The 27,447-nt window shown below is 31.5% G+C and overlaps 1 protein-coding gene across 2 annotated transcripts in view; it reads left to right on the top strand.

Annotated features, from left to right (window-relative positions):
• The first annotated feature begins 434 nt into the window (after positions 1 to 434).
• The window catches only part of LOC143041876 (uncharacterized), a 31,074-nt gene continuing 4,061 nt past the window's right edge, over positions 435 to 27,447 (top strand). The window contains exons 1-12 of one of the 2 annotated variants that reach the window (XM_076214010.1): positions 435 to 523; positions 1,262 to 1,525; positions 12,049 to 12,119; positions 13,692 to 13,878; positions 16,535 to 16,609; positions 16,976 to 17,067; positions 18,834 to 18,907; positions 21,410 to 21,471; positions 22,281 to 22,364; positions 24,906 to 24,970; positions 26,041 to 26,118; positions 26,992 to 27,052. In XM_076214010.1, coding sequence (XP_076070125.1) covers positions 1,268 to 1,525; positions 12,049 to 12,119; positions 13,692 to 13,878; positions 16,535 to 16,609; positions 16,976 to 17,067; positions 18,834 to 18,907; positions 21,410 to 21,471; positions 22,281 to 22,364; positions 24,906 to 24,970; positions 26,041 to 26,118; positions 26,992 to 27,052 — 1,107 coding nt within the window. In that variant the 5' untranslated portion in view covers positions 435 to 523; positions 1,262 to 1,267. Of the gene's footprint in view, positions 524 to 1,261; positions 1,526 to 3,748; positions 4,082 to 12,048; positions 12,120 to 13,691; positions 13,879 to 16,534; positions 16,610 to 16,975; positions 17,068 to 18,833; positions 18,908 to 21,409; positions 21,472 to 22,280; positions 22,365 to 24,905; positions 24,971 to 26,040; positions 26,119 to 26,991; positions 27,053 to 27,447 lie in introns of those variants that run through there. The other variant, XM_076214011.1, reaches the window with a different exon arrangement.

The following is a 27,447-nucleotide window of genomic DNA, read 5'->3' on the forward strand; positions in this document are numbered from 1 at the left end:
CTCCTTAAACATGTTAAACATGTTAAAAGTACGTGAAGGTATTTCTATAGTCACACTCCCTCAAAGTACGTGAAGGCATTTCTATACGGTCACACTCCCTAAAAGTACGTGAAGGTATTTCTATAGGTCACACTCCTTTAAGGTTACGTTTTTGATTTGTTAAATGCAATCGCTTCAAAATTAATGAAAGTAATGTTTAAAATAATAATACTCATAAAATAAATAGAAATTATGTCAATCAATAATTTATAAAGCTAATAACAATAACACATATCTTGAACTATAATGATCCCATTTATTCAAAATTATAAGTTTTATCCGGTGTGGTAAGATATGTATATGGATGGATTAAATTATTAAGAGTTCAAGGTCATTTTAGGAAATCGCATTTTCCGATGAATTATGTCACTTAGAAATTAAAATATTAAGTTGTTAATCGTTCAATCTTTAATCTCAAACTACTTATTAATACAATTGAAGGTTTCTTGGTTCATATTGGTCATTTTTGGACTTCACACCTAAGGTAGGCTTTTTTATTATATTTTCACATTTCAAAATATTTCTATTATATTTACATTTTTAAAAAAAATATTAGATGAACTTAGATGTATTTGATCATTCCTGTCAAACAAATACCTATATCCTGAGGGCTGAGAGATTGAACCCTTACATGCAAGGGAAGTACACAATATTGTTCGGTCATGCCTGAAAATAAAAAAGGAGATGCGGCGCAAACGTCAATAAGACAGCAACCCTACCAAAGAAAAAACATCACAAAGCCAGGTAGAGGGAAACACATATTCTTTAATTAATGGGCAAGTGTTTATCTAAACTGTATATTAATCTTATGGAAACAAAAACTTTCAAAGACCAAAGAAATGCCACCAACATCAGATTCTACAAATAACAAAAAATAACCAAAAAAAATACCAATCAGACATGTCATAGACAACAACTGACTTTGGACAATCTATTGCGTTTGTGACAGAAAAGAATACATGTATATGTTCTCATTTTAATCTCGATTAGTAGTCAACAAGAGCTACGCAAGAGACCAAATCAAGTTTTTCGCCTCGCTCCGCTCGACGAACCTCAACTGCCTCCCCTTATAGGGAAGGCAATTTACGGCCCTGGAGACATACCATAAAATACAAGTGCCCAAAAATCTTTTATTCTGTAACACAGAAATGATATATATATATATTAAAAAACAGCATCTTAATTGATCAATAAAACTAGACAAATTATTTCATTCCAAAAGGTCAAAATGGCATTAGATTTAAGGCAGACTCAGCATTTAGTTGAATATAAAACAAGGCGGTTTATAAGAAGTTCGTTTGCCGACATCAAGATAAAGCACACAGAGAAGTGGAATGAAGCTGTCGACGTGGAAAATAAAAATAAAATTGCTCTTCAAAATCGAATGCATCAAGTGAGAAAGCGAAATGCCCTGATTAAGCAACGCATGCTGACAAAAGTGGTTGGTGTTCCTAGAGTTATCTCCCTTCTTGGAAGGAGCGTCACAGTAAGTAGTGTGAAATAACCTATCATGATACTGACACCGTTTGTCATAATAGCTCACGAAATGCATATCTAACAAGCAAATAAACGTACTTTTCACAACGAACTATAATCCCTGATAAAATTTGGTGATTTGGTTTTATACAGGTATTGTCAAAGGAGGTTAACTTAATAATAAAATATAACCTCCTCAGCTGTCGAAAGAATAAGATGTGTGTCACATAGTCCCCTCTTAGATAAGAAATAATTGCAAATCTTGCTAACATGAATATTGCTAAAAGACTTTATGCTTGCTTCATGTACAGAATTGTCACCTCGGTCTTTGAAAGTAATGGGTACAGGTTTAAAATTAAGTAGAAGTTTCCCTATTTTGTTTTCCGTTCAATCCACTTTTCGACCATTGTTTTAACGATCTAGGAGTTTCGATTGGTATCCAGGGGAGTACGGCTTAACTGTAAATCATTGTTTAAACGACTTTTGAAACGTTTTTGCGTTTTCTCGCTACTAAACTTCATTTGAATTGACAAAAAGATAAAGCCTATCACAAATATTTTGAATAATATGAATGAACGTTTAGGTAGGGTTCACATGATGGAGAATGGTGGGGGAAAACAAGAGTATAGAGATAATTTGAGAAGAATATAGACAGTATGAGGTGTTGAAGAATAAATAATACAGAATAATGGTTAATAAATAAAGAAAGAATAGTGAAAAATGCTAAACAAAGAAACATAGAAATGAACAAGGCTCTAGCTCGTCATACAGACCCTCAGATATCCGTCGTGTAACATGACAATTCCGGAACAGTATTCAGAAAGTTCTCTTAGGAAAGTACATGTGTTACCAATGTACTGCAGTTCACGTACAAAAAAAAACTCTAGCAAAAATATTCAAATGAATGTTTGTACGAGTACTTATTTGTACAAAGTGTTGTATATACCAATTTTATAATCTCTAAACATATTTGGATAAAGATACATCTTTAATGGGTATAGTGCTACTGCAGGTTGAAGTATATAAATAGTATCACTCAACAAAAAGCTTCAACTTTTGCCATGCAGTTAATATCTTATAATACCAATATGATGGACACCTGATAATCGATGATTCGGATTGTATTTTGTATATTTTGCATGATAAAACATCAGCATACCGGAAGGTGACAATCAGAGACGGAAATTTCTAGAATGTAAAAGATATTTGAACTTTTGAACCAGGTCACAAAGAAAAATATTTTGTAGCACTAGACACAGTACAGTCGGAGTAGAAGTATTGATTTAAATCACACTGAAAGAAATAATTTATATTATCGATCATGAATTAAGACTGAATCCTCCCACTTCAAGAAATCGAAAAGATTAAAAGTTTGGACAATAACATTTAGTAATAGACATCGTACATGTCCATTATTGTTTTTGTAACACTAATGTTAAAAGTAATGACATTGTTTTTTAAAATTGTTGAATGCTGACTTAATTACAAAATAAAAGTAGAATTTTAAGAAAATGCTATATATGTCTCTCATTTTTCATTTAAATTTCCAATACAAACACGAAATTTGCATCTGATATCTTCAAAGTTTTATAAATCAATATTTGTCGATAACCATTTCTTCTCATCGCTACAGGACACAGTAGTCGTTTATCAAGTTGGACAGTACAATCTGATCTTAATTTACTTTTCGCACATAGAATATAAAACCAGTTAATGTTTAAATCCATATTTAATGACAAAAAATTGATTAGTTATAGCGAAAATTATTTGAATGAATTCTTTAAGCTATTGAATCTCCGCGCCGTGATTTTAGGAGTAGATAGATTTTTAACATTGTTTCAACTGAAAGACGTTTGTTTAAGAAAGACTCAAGAAATGAGTTATTTTTATAGTTCAAACAAAGAGATCAATATTAAACTTTATTCAATAGATCTGAGATTTGTCTTGTACATACAAAATAAAATATAACAAAATACATACGTCTTTATCTTTACGTTATATTGTGTTTTATCAAACAATGGTCTAGCAACGGTGATTTAAAATCTGTAATTTATACAAACCCCACCGCCTTCCCATTGTCAGGGTTTAAAAAAATTCTAATGAATTATTAACACATTTCGTACGGTGCTTTGAACCTAATGATAAAGAAAGATATCACTGCTGTAATCAGCAAACTTTATTAATGTCATCATTTTGTACCTGAACAAGTTTTTAAGTAGAGAATCATTAAGCTATTCAAACGGATATAACAGAAACATTTCAATGTAACAAAATCACCAATTTAATTATAAACGCTTGTTTTCCAATGAAAATTGAAGAAATTAATTTCTGAAATTGAAATCGATAGAAATACAGAATAAAATATTATGTTACAATATCTTGAGTAGCTTTAATAGAATCAGTGTGATTAAAAACTTGAAATTTCACGGAAGAAATGGACGACCCTGAATTAATCCGTCTAGATACACCAACACGAGATTTATGGCCGCCAAAAGATCCAAACGAAGAAGTCGAAGAGGAAGACGAAGAATCTGAAGAGGAAGACGAAACCGAAGAGGAAGAACAGGTAAAGGGAGACTTTTATCAACTTCGATCTTATATTCAAAATTCCATATGGAAATGTTCTTGCATATACATTCTGTATTAAACTTTAGCGTTAACTCTTTTTCTGAAATCGAAAGACTATCTCACTGCTTACGATGCACACGTTATTCGCCGTTATTTCGAATGCATAGCGACACTTTTAATGCTTCCGAAAAAATTTCGAAAGCCGATGATGTATAGTAGTCACTTTGTCCGTCCGTGTATGTACTCGAATCAATTTGTTTTCGGAAACACAAAGTTGTCACTTATTTGTACGTCCGTCTGTGTATCCGAAACAGTTGATAACTTATGGACTTTAATTGGAGTTACCGCTGTTGGATTGGAAATAGAAGATTGGGAAGGTAGGGAGAGAAAAATTTTGATTTTGTAGAAAATAGATGAAAGCTAGGCCACTCACTTACTTAAGTTCAAAACATTGGAAAAATGGTTAACCAGATGGAAACATCCGGGTTTCCGTCTTTGTCTGATGGGAATATTACTGTATGGACACTAATAAATAAAGGGAAGTGAAAGAGGCTTATCTATTTTGGAGTCAATACGTGAATTAAGGTTAAATGTCACTGTCACTCAAAAAGCAACGTTCCCCGTTCAGTTGGCTCTTTTCAAATTTAACTCTGTCTGAAAGGAGAAAGTTCCAATGGCATCATCGTGGTATACTTGATGGGATATAGAACGATAACTATTAAATTGAAACAAAAATGAATATGTAATAATAAATCATTTTAAAATCAATGAATGCATATTCTAAACAAAATTGATAAAATATTTATGTATAAGGACTTATATATCAGTCAAAGTATTCAACCAATTAATTAAAATTTTCCGTTAAAATTTGATAAACGATTCCGTGCTAATCCCTTAGGGATATCCCATGGTATCACCGTCACTGTGGTTGTACATTTTAAAATTAACTTTCTATAAAATTAATCATATTTAATTAAAAATAGTTGGAACTATAATATTTTAGCCTTCAGTTCACATGAAGAAATTTTAGATAAAGAGTGCTATCTTTTCCAATTAAATAATAACATCATTCCAGAGCACAGTGCTCTGTACTGATAATCAAAAATTATAGTTGGTGAAGAGACAGTAATGTATTCATCTGATTATAAAAAGATAATATTTCAGAGTTGAATACCGAAAGAATCGTTTTTATGTGCCATTTGGATTGGCTTGTCCGAAGTATGAAATACTATTCGTATAGACACAACTGATGCTGTTTTCCACATCGGATTCTTGACCTAATGAAATGTTAGTTTTGGTGTCCTGCATCTGTAAAACTTTGGTCGTCAAGTTTGCCTTTTTGTCATTCACATTAAACAAACTAGTCTTATTAGATTATTATATTTTGACCCGGTAGTTGACATCGGTAAAATCCGCATTGGGACCTTAGAAGTAAACCAGCACAAATTCAATGTTTTCACCTGAGTTGTAATTTATATAACGAAGCTTATTCAAAATTTCCTTGATAAAAAGAATATTTTACCAAGCACTGACTTAATCTTGACACTTTTAAAGTATATTCTTGTGTTGCCTAATTGCAGACATGAAGCATCATTCATAAGTTGCTTCTTTTGTCTTGATTTGTCGTCATTCGGGTCATACATGAACCGTTCAGGTCATTTTTAGGAATTTCAAAGCTTTAAAAATTTTAACCTAATAATCAAGAATATCTAAATGTATACATATCTAAATATATACATTATATTACAGTGTAACTTTTAATTGAACAACAATAATACAGTTCAATAAAAATTTGCTTTTAAAAGTACTCCAGTACTGTCTGTAATAACAGTACTTGTACTTGTACGATGTGGAGAGCCCTTCAGTAATAACAAATTTTAGATCAAAATCTAAATATTTCCAAATCATATGAAGATCAACCCAATCCATGACACCAGATTATAGTTAGATCAAATGAAAATGATGCATGTTGCTCCTTCGGTAAGCGCTAACTATATTAAGAAAATATTCTGACATTAATTCTTTTTAACGACTATCACTCATTTTCTTGTTTTCGTTTCTTATATAAAATCTTACGTTTAAAACTTTTATAACTTTTATATGCAAACATTTGAATATTCTCTCTATATCTAAATTAACCGTTCGCGGAAGCCTGTATATTACTAGACTAAAGTATAGAAAATCTTACCATATTAGTCATGAAAATATTTTAAGAGGGGCGTAGCGGAGCGAGATAAACTTTTCAGCAAAAAAACAACAACATTAACACGATAAGAGGATTGGTGAGATTTACAGAAAAGTGCAGACTATTAGACCGTTTGAATGGTTTTACACTAGTATTTTTTGGGGCCCTTATATAGTTTTCTATTCGGTGTGAGCCAAGGCTACGTGTTGAAGGTCGTACCTTGACCTATGATGTTAGCTTTTAAAGATTGTTACTTGGATGGAGAGTTGTCTCATTGGCACTAATACCACATCTTCCTATCTATAATACTAAAATTACGAGGTCCAATTTGTCAGCCGTCATCACGTAAAAACGACGAATCGCAGAATTCAACTTTATATAGAACTAATATAGTACAAAGGTGTAGATTAAAAATTACACCACTCCAGGCCCTTTTGTTTTCCACGTAATTAATATTGCCAATAATTAAGAAGTTCCGGGTCGAGTCCGCTACGGATACCAATAGTATATTCACCTGTTACCTATTACCTTATCTGTACGTTCCGCATCTGACAGGCGCACCACCAAACGCTGTATTCAGGATTAATATGCTATATACACGGGTCATAACCACAGGGTTGACACTACTAAATTGTCAAATTGTTACCTATTGTAGTATTTTAATCAGTAAGACTTTCTAAGATAACAATACGAATACTAGAAATCTGGACTAAAAATAAGGCGTATAGGTACAGTTTTCAATTTGTTAGTGGGCATGACGTAAAACAGCGAAGCAAAGAATTCAACTTTATTTATAACTTATATACATTGTAGGACAATGCTGTTGATTAAAAATACTCCATTCCAGGACCTTTTGTTTTCCAAATAATTAATATTATTGTTTCAGTTCGACGGGTTCAAACAGAAAGACTTGAAAGCAGAGAAAAACTGTGTATCTTATAATCGGCATGACTTTATCAGATGACAATACTAATACTAAAATAAGGCTTGCGCATAGTCATATACTTTAATTCAGTCACGGACCCGTGATATCACGGGTGTGTTCTTGTATATCTTATTAAGGGTAATCGATAAGGAATAGAGAAAGCTAATCCAAATAAAAAGGGGATATGCTGCCAAAATGTGAAGAATAAAGAATAAGAGGCAAAATAAATATAGAATAGAACAAGTGAAACTGCGAGCTACTGCTCACTGATGATACCCCCGCCGCAAGTGGATAATATTAATAGTGTAAAAATATGCAAGTGTTCGGTAAACAGGAAGTTGTTGAGTGATGGATCTGAAAACGCATCACACGGTATACTAGTAGCTGACTTATATTGACCCTTAAACCAAATTTCAGAAATCCTTGTATTGTAGTTCCTGAGAAAAATGTGACGAACATTTTCAACTTGGCTATCATGTGTAAAATGATACAAGTGTTCGGTAAACAGGAAGTTGTCGAGTGATGAATCTGAAAATGCATCACACGGTATAGCTGACTTATATCAAGCCTGAAACCAAAGTTCAGAAATCCCGGTAGTGTACTTCCTGAGAAAAATGTGACGAAAATTTTCAACTTGGCTATCAGGTGTAAAAATGATACAAGTGTTCGGTAAACAGGAAGTTGTCGAGTGATGAATCTGAAAACGCATCACACGGTATAGCTGACTTATATCAAGTCTGAAACCAAATATCAGAAATCCTGGTAGTGCACTTCCTGAGAAAAATGTGACGAAAAAATTTCAACTTGGCTATCAGGTGTAAAAATGATACAAGTGTTCGGTAAACAGGAAGTTGTCGAGTGATGAATCTGAAAACGCATCACACAGTATAGCTGACTTATATCAAGTTTAAAACTAAATTTCAGAAATCCTGGTAGTGTAATTCCTGAGAAAAATGTGACGAAAAATATTCATGGGACTGACGGACTGACGGACTGACGGAAGGACAGACAGACAGAGGTGAAACAGTATAGGTACCCCCCTTTTTTTCAAAGCGGGGGTATAATAAACTAAAATGGTCTAAAAATTAAAAAAATTAAATGAAGAATCCCACACCCAGACCCTCATACAAGTATCCGATAGAATATTATACAATACCATTATGTCGGAAAAGATAACATACATATACTTTAACTATGCGGTATGAGCTTTGTTCATTGTTGAAGGCCGTACGGTGACCTATAGTTGTTTATTTCTGTGTCATTTTGGTCTCTTGTGAAGGATGTCTCATTGGCAATCATACCAGATCTTCTTTTTTATATAAACTATTGGACCACAATTACCACAATCGACTATTTCGTAAAAATAGAACTATAATTATAGTCAAATAAGCATATAAAATGCACATACATCTCAAAAACTTTCCTTGTACTCAAGGACGACGATAACAAATGTATGATCTTAAATTTATGTGCACAAAACACATAGTTACGTTATTAATTATATCGGTGCGTTCTGCTTGTGTAAGTAGATAACGTCATTTTTTTTCTACTAAAAGATAATTGAAATTCAGAAAAGGGAATTTTAAGAATATAAATTTAACTTTTTAGAGGAGATAAATAGTGCATCTTACATGCAAATAGAAGGGGGATTTGTTTCTACCATAATTATGATTAAGTCTTCCAAACGCTGAAACCAAACAATTGGAATGGACAATAATCAGAGCAGTCTGTCGCTTACTAAGATTTAGAAGCCAAAGATTTGAAATTGGTATTACAATATATGGTCATCCCTTCGTGAATTTTACCTGTCCGACAGTAAAACTCTTGAAAAATGTAGGCGTCAGTTTGGCTTGGCGGGATACGTAATTGCGTCAGAAAGGAATGGGGACGCTATACCCGTTTATGTATGCGAGGAGAGTGTCTCTTTCTCGGAGAGTTAAGGATATATTACAATTGTTAGTTAACAGTTCAGTAACCCTCTCTTTTATCATTTTGGACCCAACACCCCCTGATATAGTTTTTGGGGATTAAATTCTAATTAAAAATCAAGATATTTGTGAATAACGGTTTTTTTTTGTGTCGTTTGGATGCTGTATCTTTGACTATATCCCACATAATAGTGTATCCGTTCTTTTTTGCCTGTACAAAGTTATAATATTTAAATCAGAGTAGTAAACTAAACAAACACAAGTGGATATTTAAACTAGAAAATTATATTTATAAATGTCTAATAAATTTTAAGGTATTTAAACATGATTAAAATTGAATGAATGAAAATGGGTCCTTTCCGTTGCATCTGGTAATAACTTTTAAAATATTGTATTTAAACACAATAATGTTACATTTAAGAAAATAAGGTAGCATTATGAAGTTATTAAAAAATAGTTTAAGTACTTTAAGAGGTAATAAAATTAAATGTACTTGTATTTCAATTATATTATAGGTCACGATGCCTAAGCGCATTAACAATTATATTTCTTTCTCCTTTATCCGAATTAATTATTTGATAGATTAAGTGCTTTCACTACTTATAAGATATTTTTTTTATAAAATACATCAAACTACATACATCATACAAATATACGTCTAAAACGCATAAATCCAGGTTTCAGTCAAACCAACTCGTTAAAAACTGTTAAAATAAGGAAAAATGTTCGTTTATAGGTGAACTGCGCCTTTTTGTTGATGTCGTCGTCGTTGTTGTTGTTGTTTTTGTTTCTTTAAAGCTTATGTACATGTATATATGTATTGCTGTGGTCTCGCCCAAAAAACATGTTTCGCCACTCGTTGCAGATAAATGGAGGGTGAACTGTGAAAACTCGTCAGGTGAATATAACAATTAAAAGAAACCAATAAGACAATATTGGCAAAAGCAACGAAATTGATGTATCAGGAATAACATAGAGTTCATCCTAATATAAGCATTTTTAATTATGAAATTAGTGAATATACTTCTTCAACCGTCTTATTAATATATCTGTTTTGTCAACAATGTACAGTACATTTTATGCTATAAAAGCCGTTCTTTGTTTTGGAAAATTTGGTGCACTTCTGTTTTTATTTAACTTTTTACTGTGTTGCTTCATCATGTTTCACAGACTCCAATTTTCACACATTTTAATATTAATATCAACTAATAATGTTCCACCTTAGATTTGATACTGTTACGCATATAAATATTTGATGGTAACTAACGGTATGGAGTGAAGCGTATTAATTGAGCAATGCTTTTACTTTACTTTAAATTATACTGAATTAATGTTGTGTTCATTCTGAAGAGTACTTGAACATTCTCTATACAATGGTAAGTAATCTTTTAAGAACTACTGCCATTTTCCATTTTTAAATTACAACACGATATCTAGTTGCGTACCTTATAAACCTTTTTTTGGTAACTAAGTTCACACCTAATTCACATAACAGTCTTATCATAAGAAATTTCTGACCTCAATTAGAAACACCGTTTAGCTTTCTTGCACTGTTCTTTATTTTATTTTCTTTATTACAGAAATTGCTGCTCGCAAATAATGTGGAGCCAGTTTTCCCGGAATTTATTTCCTATCTGATTTAAAAGTTCTTAAATCCTAATATATACTTAGATTCACAGTGGTAAACAAACTTCAATTGTGTATAATTTGCTGGTATTAACAACATTAAGCGTATGTTCCAAATACTGATTATTCCTAAAGTCGGAAAGTAAATAGATTTTGGCATAACTACTGTAATTGATTAAAAAATATACACACAGAAAATTTTATTGAACAGAATTAACTTTCTGTAACTATAATTTTACGTTGTATTGATTTTAAGACGCAATTCGATGAAAGAAGTTCCTCGACGCATTATTACCAAAAAAACAACAAAACATACAATTTAGATGCAATCATTGAGTTCCTCAACAATATGCAGCGTTGAAAAAACGTTTTTTAACAGGAGTGTGTCAAGTAATTATGAAAGTGTTATCAGTTAATCGTATAACACCTCTTTAAAATGAAACTTTGTAAAAAACAACAACTTTATATATACCTTTGGCTCCGTAGTGATTTTCTCGATTTACCTTCAAAAGGAACGCTAGATAAATAAAAACAAAGCCAGGAATTTATAAGTATATAAACAAGTGAAAAACTATAACATAGTTATATCAAAATGTAAACTAGTATTCTATCAGGTTTTTACAGCTTCCTAATGTTGTCCTTTGTGAGTGAAACAAATTCAGGGGAAATTGTCCCTTTTCTGTTCTGATGAATATTGTCTTAACCATACATACAACTGTATAAACTATTGCTTTTTATGAAATTTTGAAACAGAATAAATATGATGTCCTCATTTGAATGCCGAAATGGTTTTTGCTTCATTTTTTCGCCTTTTGAACTATCATTTACCATACACAACTGGTCACCCTACAAATCATTCCAGCAAATGTCAAGATGATGAAAAACATATGAAGTGCAGGTCTTTAGCAATATTGACAATGTCTTGGCATTCCAAACGAGTTTTAGATCATTTGTTAAAATCTCATAACCTACTTTTTCTATAGAAAAATTCTCAGCATATATACCAAGATTACAATTTGTATGACAGACGCGTGATTCGTCTGCAAGACTCACAAGTGACGCTCGAATCAAACAAGTTGAAAGGCCAAAGAAAGTAATGTCTGTGTCATTTTGGTCTCTTGTGGACAGTTGTCTCATTGGCAATCATACCACATCTTCTTTTTTTATACGAATGCGTGAAGAGAATTGAGGAAACAAAATTTCCAGGGTTATACAGCTTATTAAATCTATGCCAGGTTTAGGCAATCTTTAGTACCCTAATGTAGACATAATGCAAGTTATATTTCAATATTTATTTGCAGCCTTATGTCAAATTTCGACGGATGGCAAGAGCTGTGAAGATGTTAATTCATGTCTGCCATGTTTGTAAAAGGTAAGTTATATAAGTAGAATTGTCTATTCAAGTTAAACCTAGTCGGAAAGTGGTCAGTTGTAATTCATTTGTTGTCTGAAATTAAAGCAGAACTTAAACTTATTAGTCATAGCACAGACTTTTGTTCTGCTATTAAGTCAATGTATACAAGTGTTTTATGTTCTGTAAGAATAAACGGTCATTTCACTTACAAACTTGACTGTCCTTAGGACAAACCAAACTTTCATATAATTTTACAAACGACCTATAATAGAATATGGAGCAGGTATATGGGGTGTAAAAACATATTCTTGTATTAACTCCATACATAATAGGGCTTGTAGATTTTTTCTCGGAGTAGATAAATATGCACCAAATGCTGCAGTTACTGGAGACTTAGGTATAACACAAATATTGATAAGCAGTGGAAAAGTATTATTCGTTTGTGGTGAGCTCAAACCGGTTAAATGCAAAAGTTCACAAGTGGGCTGATAGTATGGAGTATTAAGCATAAGTGTGTTAAAAACTGGATTTTTTTAGTAAAGAAAACCTTCTGTGAACTAAATTTAAGTCATTTATCGTGTCCTGAAAATATGGACACTAACTATTTTGTAAAAATGATTATGTCAAAATTACACGAAAAACATGTCGATAATTGGCATGCTGTTTTACATTCTGATAAATCTGTTTCGGGTAGAGGTGGCGCTTTCGCCAAATTTAGATGTGGTGTTGCTCCCTAAGGATTGAAACAGGAAGATATGAAAATATTGTTTTAGAAAACAGAGTGTGCCATATATGTGACGTTTTTATTGAAGATGAAGCGCATGTTTTATTAAGATGTCCTTTTTATGACGATTTTAGAAACCATTTATATTATGTAGCTGAAACTTTTAATGATAATTTTAATACTTTAGATGTTAACCACAAGTTAGTGTTTTTATTCTCAGATGTAAATATGATACGTGTGTGTCAAAACCTGTCATTTGATTTTAAAAAGGCGTAGAAATTTTATATATTGTAAATAGTATTTTATTTCATATTGTGTATTATATCTATGCACTTTAATAGTCTCTTATAATTCTGTATAGAATGGCTCTCATTTTATTTAGTGTTATTTTACAATGTATAAAGATTGATTGTACTTGTTGAGAGATGAGACTTTAATAAAACATTGAATAGGAATTGAATTGAATAGCATTTTTATTAATTTGCTATGATTTTGAGAATTATTTAAGAATATTGCTAATCTACAGAGTGCTTTCCTATTGGCATTACTGGAAAATGTTAAGACACAACCATGTAATTGGTTGCCATTATCACTGTTGTAACAACCAATATGTGTTCGGGCGCTTGTAATTATTCCGTTACTTTACTATGGTCTGTGGACTACCTCCAGAAGCCCCGTCTTAAACATGCTTAACATAATTTTTTTGCTAGCCAAGGGTTACGATTCTGTCCCCTCACACGTGCACGCGGTGACTGTACGGGTCTGTTAAATATTACAAATTCAATGTTCCATGTTTTCAAATAATTGGGTACATAAGTTTATTATCTTTGATTATAGAAAATATCTCTTTCTTTTTTGTTACAAAGCCTTTTAGTGACTTCTGTATCACAAGAATCCTGGTTTGCTTTACTGGATAATTTGATCGCTGTGACCACTTTACAACAATCACAGAAGAAAGGAAGAGAATTTGTTAGATTGGTACAAAATGGCGCTGGAAAATTCATGCAGCTAACATTCGATCTCAATGATTATAAACAGCAAAAGCAGACAGAGGTATGAATGCATGGAATGTTATGTTTAACTTATTGAAAACTTACAGAATTACTTTCATCATGTTTTATAAAATTGAGAATGGAAATGAGGAATATGTCAAAGAGACAACCGGACCAAATATCAGATAACTATGGCAAGCCGTTCTCGTCAAAACTATGTTTAAACCATTTTTCGAAAAATTTACACACTGAGAATTACAACAAAGCACACTGAGATTTAAAAACTTCAAAACGCACACTGAGAATTGAAAATTACACACTGAGAATTGAAGATTACACACTGAGAATTAAAAATTACACACTGAGATTTCATAAAGACGCACTGAGATTACAAAAATGAAAAACGCACACTGAGAATTGAAAATTACACACTGAGAATTAAAAATTACACACTGAGATTTCAAAAAGACACAATGAGAATAAATAAACTGAAAACACACACTAAGAATTTGAAATTACACACTGAGAATTTAAAATTACACACTGAGAATTTAAAATTACACCGTGACTGAGATTTGTGCGCACTTTTTATGCGCACATATCTAATTAGCATACTTAATCTGAATCTATTACAAGCTTAAAACAACAAGGGGACAGAACTCGTTAGTCCTTCGATTTGGTTCCAAATTATTAATAAAAAAACTTTAGAAATACAAGAACAAGAAAAATACCCACTTACTCTTATTACAAAATATAACCAAATGGTGCAAAACTTTATAAAATTATAAGAAAACATTGGAACAATCTGCAAATGAATGCTGTGAAATTTTTACTCAAGTGTCTATTATAGCATATAAACGTAACAAAAATATGAAAGATTAACTAGCGAAATCAGGAAGACTTTTGAAAAGGGACACATGTTTAATAACTGGTAGTAATGATCTGAATTATAGGCAACAAACTTATGAATATGAGCGATGTTAAGTCTTGAAATTTATAACGAATGTTGGTTGAAGGAATCGCATTTCATTATAATGACAAGAGTTCTTGAGATCAAGATATGAATCTGTTGAATTATCAGTCATCTCATGAATATTCATTAGTAATTTGCATATTAATCTCAGTGTGTATTTTTGAAATCTCAGTGTGTAATTAACAATTCTCAGTGTGTGTTTTTCAGTTTATTTCATCTCAGTGTGTCTTTTTAAAATCTCAGTGTGTAATTTTGAATTCTCAGTGTGTGTTTTTTATTTTTTTAAATTTCAGTGTGTAATTTTGATTTCTCAGTGTGTTATTTTAGGTTTTTAATTCTCAGTGTGTATTTTTTTTTCGAAAAAAGGGTTTAAACATAGTTTTGACGAGAACGGCTTGCCATAGATAACAGTCATAGCGATGAGTCTTCAACGGAGCGGAAAAACTCAGCAACCGCAGACATCAATCAACTGGCCCCTATATAAAAATGTACACTAGTTCAGTGAACATTTTTCTTGAGATTACATGATCATTTGAATCTGTAAAAGCACCTGCACAGTATAAATAAGTTAAGACTAGTAAACTGATATAAAAAAAAGAGAGATGCGGTTGGATTGCAAGAAGAATTGTGGCCCCTTCAGCACGATTTCACATTGACAAGAATAGAAGCGGATAATTTTACCTTTGAACACCATTATTTTATTATAATATGCTTTAAAATGCTATACCAAGTTTGCATATTATCTATTTCAAAATGCTGATTAATTGCGCAACATAGTCAATTTTCTACAAATCAATAAAAATGCAACGAATATTCTGAGTATGATGCATATCCTGTGCTGTTGTGTTACGTTTTTGTTTAATTGATATATTCAAATATTTCATCAAATAAATGATAGTTGCTGAAGTTGACAACATCAACATAACAAACAATTTAACAAGCTATTATCCAATTACAGAATACAATAAAACTGTTTAATATCTAAATTAGCAGTAGTTATAAATCAATCGATAAAGTAGTCTGTATTAAGCACCATACGCCTAAGCAATTATATATATTATTGAATCTGAATCTATAATGATTACTGACCAATTACACCGATATTCTATGCTTTTCCTAAGGTCATTTTTGCAATTTCGTTCTCATTTTATTCAAAGAATTGAATAATGAATTATAAATATGGAAGAAAAACATCTAGTTACTGTGGTTTATACTGTTGCTGCTGACGTAACGATTTCAAATCTCATTAACACAATCTCTTCCAATAACTCTCTGATGGTTCATTTTGCTAGGTTAACTTTCAGTACTTAACCCAAAATACTTTCGTTTTCCAAAGCAGTCTAAATTTCGCGCCATTTATTCCGGTTGATCCATCTTGTATAGCCTACCTGTTGTTTAAATACGTATTTTTTATCATCCTGAATACGCAATTAATATTTGCCACTGGACGTTATCTATGTCAAAGTAGATAAATCATACTGCATTGTTAGGAAATAGCCTTTATATCAAAGGACAGATTTTGTTCTGCCTGCATCAGTAATGAATATTTATTTTTTTAAATTCAATTTAAAAAAAACATAATACCACTAAAAATGAATTTTTATAATGCTACACGATCATTTTTTCAACTGACTTTGCATCTTCTGAACTAGAAATCCAAGAGAGTATTATTGGATGTGTATGAGAGTTTTTAGTTAAAAGTAACATTTTTAAACTTCTGTTTTTACCCTTTTTTCATAAACAGGGTTTATTTACCGACGAAATAAGAGACATTATGCGACAGAGACCAGGAACACGGAAGCAAGATAAGGTTGATGAAGTGAGTTACAGTAAAACCAATGTTAAACCAAACATGATTTAGTGAATTACAGTATAACCAATTTTAAACCAAAAATTATTTTATAATTCCATTTCCTGTAACTAACAAGAATTATTAAGTTCAATTATGTGATTAACGTATTAACGTAAACGATTTAGGAGAATACAATGTGTAATTATGATCAAAATTGATTTTTATTTTTCACACGGAATGGTCAGTATAATTTGTTGTATTCTCAGCCAGACTATACATGAAAGGATATTAGCCATAAACCGTAATGTAAGTTTGGAAAATTGAACAGGTTAAGTGATTTTATTCATTTATTTTGCTTACAATAAGTGCATTTTATGGATATTTTATTGAAAGGTTGTGAAATGCCTTAAAAGCATGAGTAAACAGTTCAGGGAATACCCATTTACTGTACAGAGGAAAATTGTCCAGTATTCTTTCTATGACAAGTAAGTTATCTGTCGCATTCAATATATACAGTATATTTTATATTTTACATTTAAAGATGTTACAAAATACGCAATCGATTTGTTTGATATCACAGAATAGAACGATGAAAACTATTCCTTCATCATAGTTTCGTACATTATCGGTAAAAGATTTTATCGGCAAGTTGTAAATATTCATATGGACACGGTATACACCAAATATGGACACGGTATACACCAACTGCCTTTCTGTATGTACATGTAATAACAGCCTTATAGCTTGCTTTGCGGTATGAATTTTCCCATAGTTGAAGTCCGTGTGGTGACCTTTAGTTGTTAACTTCTACGTCATTTTGGTACTTGTGGTGAGTTGTCTCCTTGGCAATCATGCAACATCTTATATTTATACTGCTCGATTTTCAAGAATGTACGGTTTTCTGTATGAAAGGGCAACACATGGATTGGAACCGTCGAGTACCCTTGGAGGCGTGGTTTAAATCAAATTGTTATATAGGGCAAATATAAAAAGGGGATAAAAGCCAGCAGATTTTAGGGTCAAACTACCACGGATCAATGACAATGTTACTGAAAATAGAAGAAGAAGAAAAAAAATATTGGTTTTCAAATATAAGCTTGAGTTCCGCGTCCTTGCATTGTTAGAACGAAACTTATACTGGCGAAAAATATATGATTATGAGGGAAGAAGCCTATTTATCTTACCTCCTATACATTTCCAGGAATATGATTGGTTAAAAGCGTCCGCGTGCAAACCGTGTATATTTGATATTAGGTTAGTAGGGAGGCGGGGCTTATCTCATACACGGTTAGTAGTGGAGTTACGTCCCTTTATATTCCTTATTAGGTAAGAAGGGGGCGGGCTTATTTCATACACGGTTGTAAAGGTGTTATGTCCCTTTATAAAAAACAAAACAGTACTGAGAAAAAATCTTAAAAGTTCCAACAGACGAAGAAAGTGATGATTAAGATTGAAAAAAATTCATAAAACACATTTAAACCTTACAAGTCGTTATTGTTGGCATCTGTTTTTGTAGGATCAATGGAAGTATTTTCTTAGTAGACTTTCTCATTTTGAGAATCACTAGTCTTAATTTCACACGTTAAGATAGTCGGTAAGATAAATTCGTTACATAGTGTGCTAGTGACGTAATACGGTATATATGGGGTCAGTAAATTCCATATGGGGATTCGAGCTTCGCTCTCACCCCATATGGAATTTACTGACCCCATATATACCGTATTAGGTCACTAGCACACTATGTAACTAATATTATTTTCAAATGTCAAGATCATGGTCACTAAACATATATCTATTTGAAGCTAGTTTGGGGATGATGTTAAACTATGAATTGAAACACATTTACTTAAAATTCACAATAATACGGTACATGCGTATTTGTTCTTTCACAACGATTGTCATGGTGAATCCTGGAAATAAAAGAGTGTTCACTAATTAAAGATGCCGTTCGGGGAGGATCCGTTGCCAGCGTCAGCTTTTCACTTGTTTTAGTCGTGTTCCTATGTCTTGCCAGCCTATATCCCTCTGTTTAAAATTACATTCAGTACACACATTTTAAATGTTATTATTTTTTCTACTTTAAATAAGTGTTATATACATTAGAAATCTACACCAATGAACTTATGTCAAATAAATGGGTATGAATAGCAATCATTATAACTTGTTATTTCTTTAATTGGACTTCACAAGGGGAAACTAAATTTTAAATATGTATAACAAAAGGTAGATAATTGAGATTTTTATTTATCAGGTACAAACATAACAGAGTTATCCTTCGTGAAGGATTAGCTCCAGATGGAATCTACTTTAACGTTAGCGGAACATGTAAGTATTTAAAATGATGATATACTCTCTTTGTTTCAAATGTTAATCTTGCCGATTTTACATGAAAATACGGTGTGTTTATCAGAAAGAATTTTTTTTCAATGATTCCGTATATGCTTTCTCTTATATCAATACAAGCAACGATGTGATTCGAAAATGTGTTTTGATGAAGAAAAATCTCACCCTCTTTGAAATGTAAATGTATCTGCAATTTGCCATTGTATGGTCGGTTCATATTGATACTGACTGCTAATATTAAAAAATTATCTGTTTCTAGTACGGGGCGCCGAATGGGACTCTTGTGGTTTTGTACAAAATTCAATTCTGTCATAACAAAATCATTTTTGTCTTACAAAACTATGTGCTACAGACTTGTTTTGTGAGAACTTCAATTTTGTGATGACAAAATTCATTTGTGTAGACAAAATTCAGTTTTGTAGACAAAATTCATATTTGTCATGACAAAAGTCAATTTTGTCTAAAAGGTATGCAAATATAAACATATTTGCATACAAAATTGACTTTTGTTACCTGATATGGAAATTAAATCACAAAAGTCAATTGTGTGAGGTAAGATTCAATTTTGTGAGACAAAATTGACTTTTGTGAGACAAAATAAACTTTTGTGAGACAAAATTGACTTTTGTGAGACAAAATTGACTTTTGTGAGACAAAATTCACTTTTGTGAGACAAAATTCAATTTTGTTAATTTTGTTGAGACAAAAGTCAATTCTGTCAATTTTGTTGAGACAAAAATCAATTTTGTTGAGACAAAAGTCAATTTTGTTAATTTTGTTGAGACAAAAGTCAATTTTGTTAATTTTGTTGAGACAAAAGTCAATTTTGTTAATTTTGTTGAGACAAAAGTCAATTTTGTTAATTTTGTTGAGACTAAAGTCAATTTTGTCAATTTTGTTGAGACAAAAGTCAATTTTGTGACGACAAAAGTCAATTTTGTGACGACAAAATTCATTTTTGTGACGACAAAATTGACTTTTATGAGACAAAATTGACTTTCGTGAGACAAAATTGACTTTCGTGAGACAAAAATCAATTTTGTTGAGACAAAATTCAATTTTGTCAATTTTGTTGAGACAAAAGTCAATTTTGTCAATTTTCATTTTGTTACAAAATTCAATTTTGTCAATTTTGTTGAGACAAAATTCATTTTTGTCAATTTTGTGTAACAAAAGTCGATTTTGTATGCAAATTAGTTCACAGAAACCAAACTAAACTAATTTGAATACAAAATTGACTTTTGTCGCCCAATTTTCAAATTAGGTAACAAAATTCAAGTCTGTGTAACAAAAATTAATTTTGTCATGACAAAAGTGACTTTTGTCCGCTGATAGATAATTTTGTATGACAAAATTTTAAATTTGTAGTATGATACAAATTTTGTTAAACTGAACTTACTTTTGTTGAACAAAAGTCACTTTTGTCCGTACAAAATTGAATTTTGAGTACAAAACCACAAGAGTCCCATTCGGCGCCCCGTATCTAGCTGTTTGATAATAGAAAAACAATCTGGCTGCCGCTATCTTGTTATTTATTTCTTCGAATAAGAATACTGCAAATTTGTCTTGCATAATGTTTATGTAATTGTGAAATGAATTAGGAAAGGGCCTACTTAGTCGTAATCACATTTACTGATCCTTATTTTTGATACGTAATAGCAAATCACATTTTAAACTTAAAAACAAATGGTATGAAATAGTAAGATACATTTAGCTGAAACAAATTGAAAGAAACTAAATTATTCAATCAAATAATACCAGTAATAATAAGGAAACATTCATCTTTCTATATATATCATATATTTCGATAAAATATAAATGCGTATACTTTGAACAAAAACAAACATTTTTTTTTAAAGTTGTTTAAATCATGTTGATTTTTATCGATCAGAAGTAAATCTATGGTAGTGTGTATGAAAAATAAATCACCCAGTGTTCTAAATCAAATTTAAATAATCAAAACAGAAAATCGGCCGAATTGGGTAATTTGTCACACTTTGAATTATGCATATGACAAGGTACATGCTGATCATTAAAGATCCCATACAAACTTTAGACATAGAAGGTTTAAAAGGTATTTGTTATTTCAAAAAGACCCGTTACATTAGAAAACCATTTGTAATTTCTCTGTTTACAACAGTTTAATTTAAACCCCAAAATTAAAAGTTCCAAAGTTCTTTAGGCTTTGTTAGCATTTCCGTGCATATAAATCGTATTTTGTGGGATACAAAAGCTTGATATTGGCCCCTGTCATATTTGTAATTATGTCTATATAGCATTAACATAGATATATGAGCATATACACAATGCTTTGCTAGGTATTCACTCAATTTCAACATAAATGTTTAGATATTTGAAAGGCGATCACTTACACATTTGGATGCATTGATAATGGTTAAAGACATTCGAATATTAAGGAGTCTGTATTGTAAAATTCAAATGTAATTCAGGAGACGTTGTTGCATTTATCTTCTCTTTTCAAAGTGATAACAAAACCTGAAGGAAGAAAGAACACAGAAGAGATTCATCCTGGCGATAAATTTGGGGTAAGGACAAAAATAAAAATTATCCTTAATATAAGAGAATAGTTTAGAATTTATATTTCTGAAGTAGCAATTAAGCTAATATAAGGTACATGTAGCTGTTAATATTTTGAAATTTCAAATGATTGCATCTTTGGCTTTCTTCGGCAGTCGCAACTCAACGTATGGTTATTCAACTTTGTAGACTGACGTACAACTTGAATGACATGTAATACCATTTTGAACATCTATGCAGGTCTATGCAATTTATATATATATATATACGTACTTATAAACAAAATTATTTCTGTGACTGTATCTCACATTAATTTGTAGGATCCTTTACTATAGATAATTTAGCTGATCTGTAAAAATAACATCTTCATGCCTTATAATTATCATGTACAGTAGGACGACGCTAGATTAAAACTGACGTGGAAAGGTAACACCCGGTCACCGAAAGCTTCATTTTGATTCGGTGTCACGATATCTCAGTAGCATGGGTTCGAATCCCGGTGAGAGAAGAACAAAAAATTTGCAAAAGCAAATTCACAGATCTAACATTGTTGGGTTGATGTTTAGACGAGTTGTATATATATAGTATATATCGACGAGTTGTATATATATTATATATCGAGTCTAGGTGGTCGAGTGGTTTAGCGCGCCGGGCATAGCTCGAATCCCATGGGACTTCCACAAATTAAAAGATCTAACAATGTTAGGCTTTTATTTAGACGAATTAAATGTATCATAACTTGTATCTATATAATCTTACATATTAGCGGAATCTAAATACCTTTATTAACAGTTTTCATTGTTTCTCTAACTCAAAGGAAGAAGATTTGATTTGCGGATGTGCCAGACGATCTACTGTCATAACTAGGCACGAAGTTGAACTGCTTTTTCTCCATCGATTTGTAAGTTTTGCATATGTCTTTGTTTTTCTTCTTCTTCATAGACGGTATTGTAGATGTGTCCGTTCTCGCATTGAGTGCGGAAGGTCGTAGGTTCGATCCCCGGTCAGGATTAAACAACGACATGAAACATTGTTTTTTTATGCTTCTCCGCTAAGTAAGAGCAAAAAACTGGTAAGCTCAGAGTCAGAACAATTTGCGGACTTCTACCAATCCGATTAAGTCGTTACAGATTCGCGTGTAGGTTTTTAACAAAGCCAAGTTTATATTCCTATTGGATTTACATGTTTTCGTCCTAAATATGCGATTTGCCACCGGACATATAAGACCTATCGAATCATCATGTTTTACTTGTGAGCTTTTATTTAAAATAATGAAGATAACGACTTAAGGTAATTCGAAAAGCTTGAAAGATTACGGGCGGGGTTGCAAAAGAAACACACTATGTGCAAAAAGTGTAAGATATGAATATAAAAGTTACACATACCGAACGAAATAACTTATGTTTGAAATAGACGCAACTTGGAATAAAAAAGTGTAAACGCTACTTTTATCCCCGGAAGATGTTTTTGAAAACTTATTAACTTTTCAGATGGTAATGTCGCACGTACACCTCATAGAAAAACTATTACGCGATCTTTTTAACAAAAATATCTACTTGATTTTTACTTTGATTAAAGAACATGGTATATACAACTAACTACTTACAGTTAGATACCTAACTATGTATTGAGGATTTTTCATATTTTAATTCTTGTTATAGATTTTTTGTACTATCGACGGATAGTGATATATAAAACTTTCCACTTTATCTCCCAACTTTGACTTATAAATATGTACATACAGGCAAACTGATAAACATTTAAGTGCAATATACTTTTGATATCACAGTTTACTACTTGTGCATTTCTGGAGAGCCCTAAATATTGTCTTATATTATTTTCCAATATTATTATATCAACGTGTCGATTTCAAGTATTTGCTTTTGACGATATCAACTTTGACAGTAAAATTGTTATAACCTTTCTCAGTCGGAAGTAAGAAATGTACAAGGATTTAGGTTGTAAGTAATTTCAAATTATATTACACTGTCAATTTAGCATTTAACTAACTTATACATACAGGTATATAAGAACACATTAGACATCAATGTCAAGAAAAACTACTAACAACAAAGATCAACAAATATATCAAAGGAAAAGTAATGGTGTTCTTTCTTTTAACAATATGTTCTTCCTTTCAACGAGATGTATATAATGTTATGAAATATTAAATTATCCTTTAAAATTTTGAGTGAATTATTGTACGACAAGTATATTATTAAATGGAATAATAATTCTTTGGACTTATTCGCTATCAGATAATACAACATTATGTTTGTCATTCATTTTGTGAAGATACAATATTGCTCAAAAGCAAGTTACTAAAGTTTTTATTACGTCTATAAGTCTCAATTACATATACCATAATGGTACTTTACATACTATATTTTGGTATACTTTCATTATTAATTAATGCATGAATATATTTTGTTTTCTTATTTTTTTTATTTATGAACTGAGAAAGATATTTTTCGCCTCTAATGATGAACACATACGAGCCTTATTTTTCTTTATTTGAACCTGCCTGATGAAACTCTATCAAGAAATGTGTTTCGGACGAACCAATTTATTTTAAGTAATATATAACTAGTATTTGTTTATTTCCTTGGCTCATTGATCCCAGACAGAATACTTTTGACAAACAATTGAACATATCACAGCGCCTTTTTGTCGGTTAATTATTCTATTAACGTCGTGCTTTATGCGTGGAGTGATATATTTTCTGATTTAGTCTATGTTTGTCTTTATTTTAATTTTCTAATGGTATTATGTAATATTCGAAGATTAACGGATAAAACAAATGACGACCACCAAGCTGTAAGCATTTAAAATCATACTATCGAGGGATCTTCATTTTTTTCATTAAATTAGTTACATGTTAAGAGTTAATGTAAAAATAACACGAACAGGACATTTAATAAAGTTTAATGATCATAATATTGATTTACAAATTAAAACATTTTTCAATAAAATTTTATCACGAACGCTACATGAAAAGTTACTTTTGTAACATTTAGTTCCGCCTTTGAAAAAGATCCTTTCAAGACCATTAATTCCTTACATTTTCGTATTTACTAGACACACTTCCGTTCCTAACTAAACGAATAGGTAAAATGTTGACAAATTGGTATATATAAAATCATACAAATTAAAACTTAAATGGTTGGAAATGTTATTTGCGATATATCATACATGTACATAATGTTTTTTATTAGTTGTTCAAATACGTACTTTTATTTTTTTTCTCACGCTCGATGTATACCTACTGATTTTAGTTTGTATATGAACAAACTGTGAATATTTGTGCTACAACACGAACTTTACAACTTAATGAAGGCTACCTATAAACTAAATATCACGGTTTTCAATTAGATAAACTTTACCACATCAGACAACGAAACATTTGATATTGTGCATCATTATTTATTCATTGCTTTAACAGGATTATATGGACATATTTGATATGGCTGCTGATTCTAATGACGAGAAAAACCTGGAAATCTGCAAGTAAGTAACAACAGAAATATTGTCAGTATATAAAGATATCTCAGATTTTAATTTCATGCCAAACTATGCTGTACATAAATGGATTTTGTTTAGGGGTAGGGATGGGAAGGGGGGGGGGGGAGGCGGGGGTAAAAAGTGGAACACTTCATGAGCCAAATCTAATCATACGTTAACACTGTGAAAGCTGGTTAAAAGGTCAATATATTGAAACATTCTATATAATATACATGTCCCAATTCAAGAGCCTGTCATTTAGTGATTGTCGTTTTTTGCTGTTTCTCATAATTGTTCTGTACATAAATCAGGCCGTTGGTTTTTTCGTTTGAATTTATTTAGATTTTACATATGATCGGGCTTGGTGCTATGCGGTTCGCTTTTTGTCTCATTTGTAAAAGGTGATGTAAAACTATTTAAAAGAGGAAACTACGTGTTATGGTCTAAATTATGTACAAAACAATATTAGTTAACATAAAATATTGATATGCTACACTGCAACAAAAGACAACTACTGAATTACAGGCAGTCTGGCTTAGAACAGATTCATACTTACTGTCACAGTGGCGGAGTTTAACACGTTTGCAGTCGCCCAACCCTTCCCCAAGCAATTCCAATTTATATGTACGTAATGTCGTTATGTTGTGATGTTATACCACTGTCATATTGTACGTAATGTCGTTATAAATTGAACGCTTGGCTCGTCAGATATAGAAAAAAAACCACACATAAACAACTAATAAAAGGACCCAAACACAAAATACAGACGCGATAGTATATTTGCAGTTACTGAAAGCTAGTGCAATGTCAATAAGGCTAATGAAAAAAACTTGTATACAAACATTGCGAAATTTTGTGTGACGGTCTAGTACAAAGCCGGGTTTAGATTTATACCACATAACCATTTTCTAGTTCTGAATTTGCATTTAATTTGCCACTGGACGTTTGATAATTATTCATCACAATCACATGATCGAATGTTTAAACTAATGAAATATTAATTCATATAGAAAATTGTATCAGTTATCGAATTTGAAACAACATCTGGTAACGCTTTGTTTTTTTTTTTTGTGTAGAAAAAATGAAGTCCTGAGACATTTCCCACTGGAAAAATTAGCTGAAAATCCTGGAACATGGAGTGTTTTGAAATACAAGTAAGGACAACTGTGAAATATATCATATTTGTAAACACAATTAGGTTATTTAAATTTAAATTTACTATATGCATTGACAATTACGTCTACAAATGAACATGGTTATGAATTTTATTCAATGTAGGATTAGTATACTTTGTTACGAAATACTGTAAATCATTGACACAGTATATTAAATCAGTGCGTGTGTCTTGTGTTTTGTCTAGTGTGCGACGAAAGTCGCGATATATTTAAATGGACATGGTTATGAATATATATTTGTGTATGTTTGTGTTTGTGCACATTTATAAAAGTGCTGATCCGACAAAGAAGCGATCTATATTACTGTTTCAACAGTTTATTCAAACAACTAAAACTATAGCTTTTAAAAGTTAAATTAACAGGAACATCAATTTTTAAATATGTTAGACATCTAAGGCCACTTAAGGCTTAAGAAATATAAAACTTTCATATAGAATGACCATATTAATATTCAACAAAGTTTGATTGACTGGTGTTAAACGCCACTTCTGTGCTCATGGCTATACAGTAGATGGCAGCTAGTTTGTATTGGTGTAGCTAGTCGTAGTGCGATATCATATAAAAAAAGAAGATTTGGTATGATTGCCAATGAGACAACTGTCAACAAGAGACCAAACTGACACAGACATTTAGTAACAACTATAGGTCACCGCAGTCAATTAAGATTGTAGTCGAAAGCACCTGTCACATACGTTACATGTACATGTAGTTGAACTTAACTTAGACAACTTAGTCATTGAGACTTCCAAAAAACTTGTAAAAAGCTGGTAATAATGATAGCAATACCTTCATTAAGCATCTTAACGACTTGAAGTAGATTTTTAAAACAATGTTATGTTTGTAAATCTATAGATATGGAAGACTAATGGTCAAAGATAGCAATGACGTGGAATGGATATATGTTATCAAATCAGTAAGTAGTGAATAAATATAATGCATCTTTGAAGAAACATGTGCATATATAATTGTAATTTAACATCTGACTGAATCATATTGCAGGTAAACCAATTAAGCATTTTCCAGTGGCGTCAGTTTTCGAATGTTGTTCCATATGCTCTATATACATGATATTAAGGTAGCGGGTTTTTTTTCGAAAGTAAATTATTGATTACATATGTCAACCATAGGCTACAGATCGGGATGTAGCAAAGTATATTTCTAAATCTTATGTTCTTATTTTAATGTATGTCTTTTATAACTATTTCTTTTCCTGTCTTAGTTATTCTTATTTTAATGTATGTCTTTTATAACTATTTCTTTTCCTGTCTTAGTTATATATTTTTGTAACTGACAAAAATCGCAAAGACC

This window comes from Mytilus galloprovincialis, chromosome 8 (assembly GCF_965363235.1).
Source record: "Mytilus galloprovincialis chromosome 8, xbMytGall1.hap1.1, whole genome shotgun sequence".
In the NCBI taxonomy this organism is placed as follows: Eukaryota; Metazoa; Mollusca; class Bivalvia; order Mytilida; family Mytilidae; genus Mytilus; species Mytilus galloprovincialis.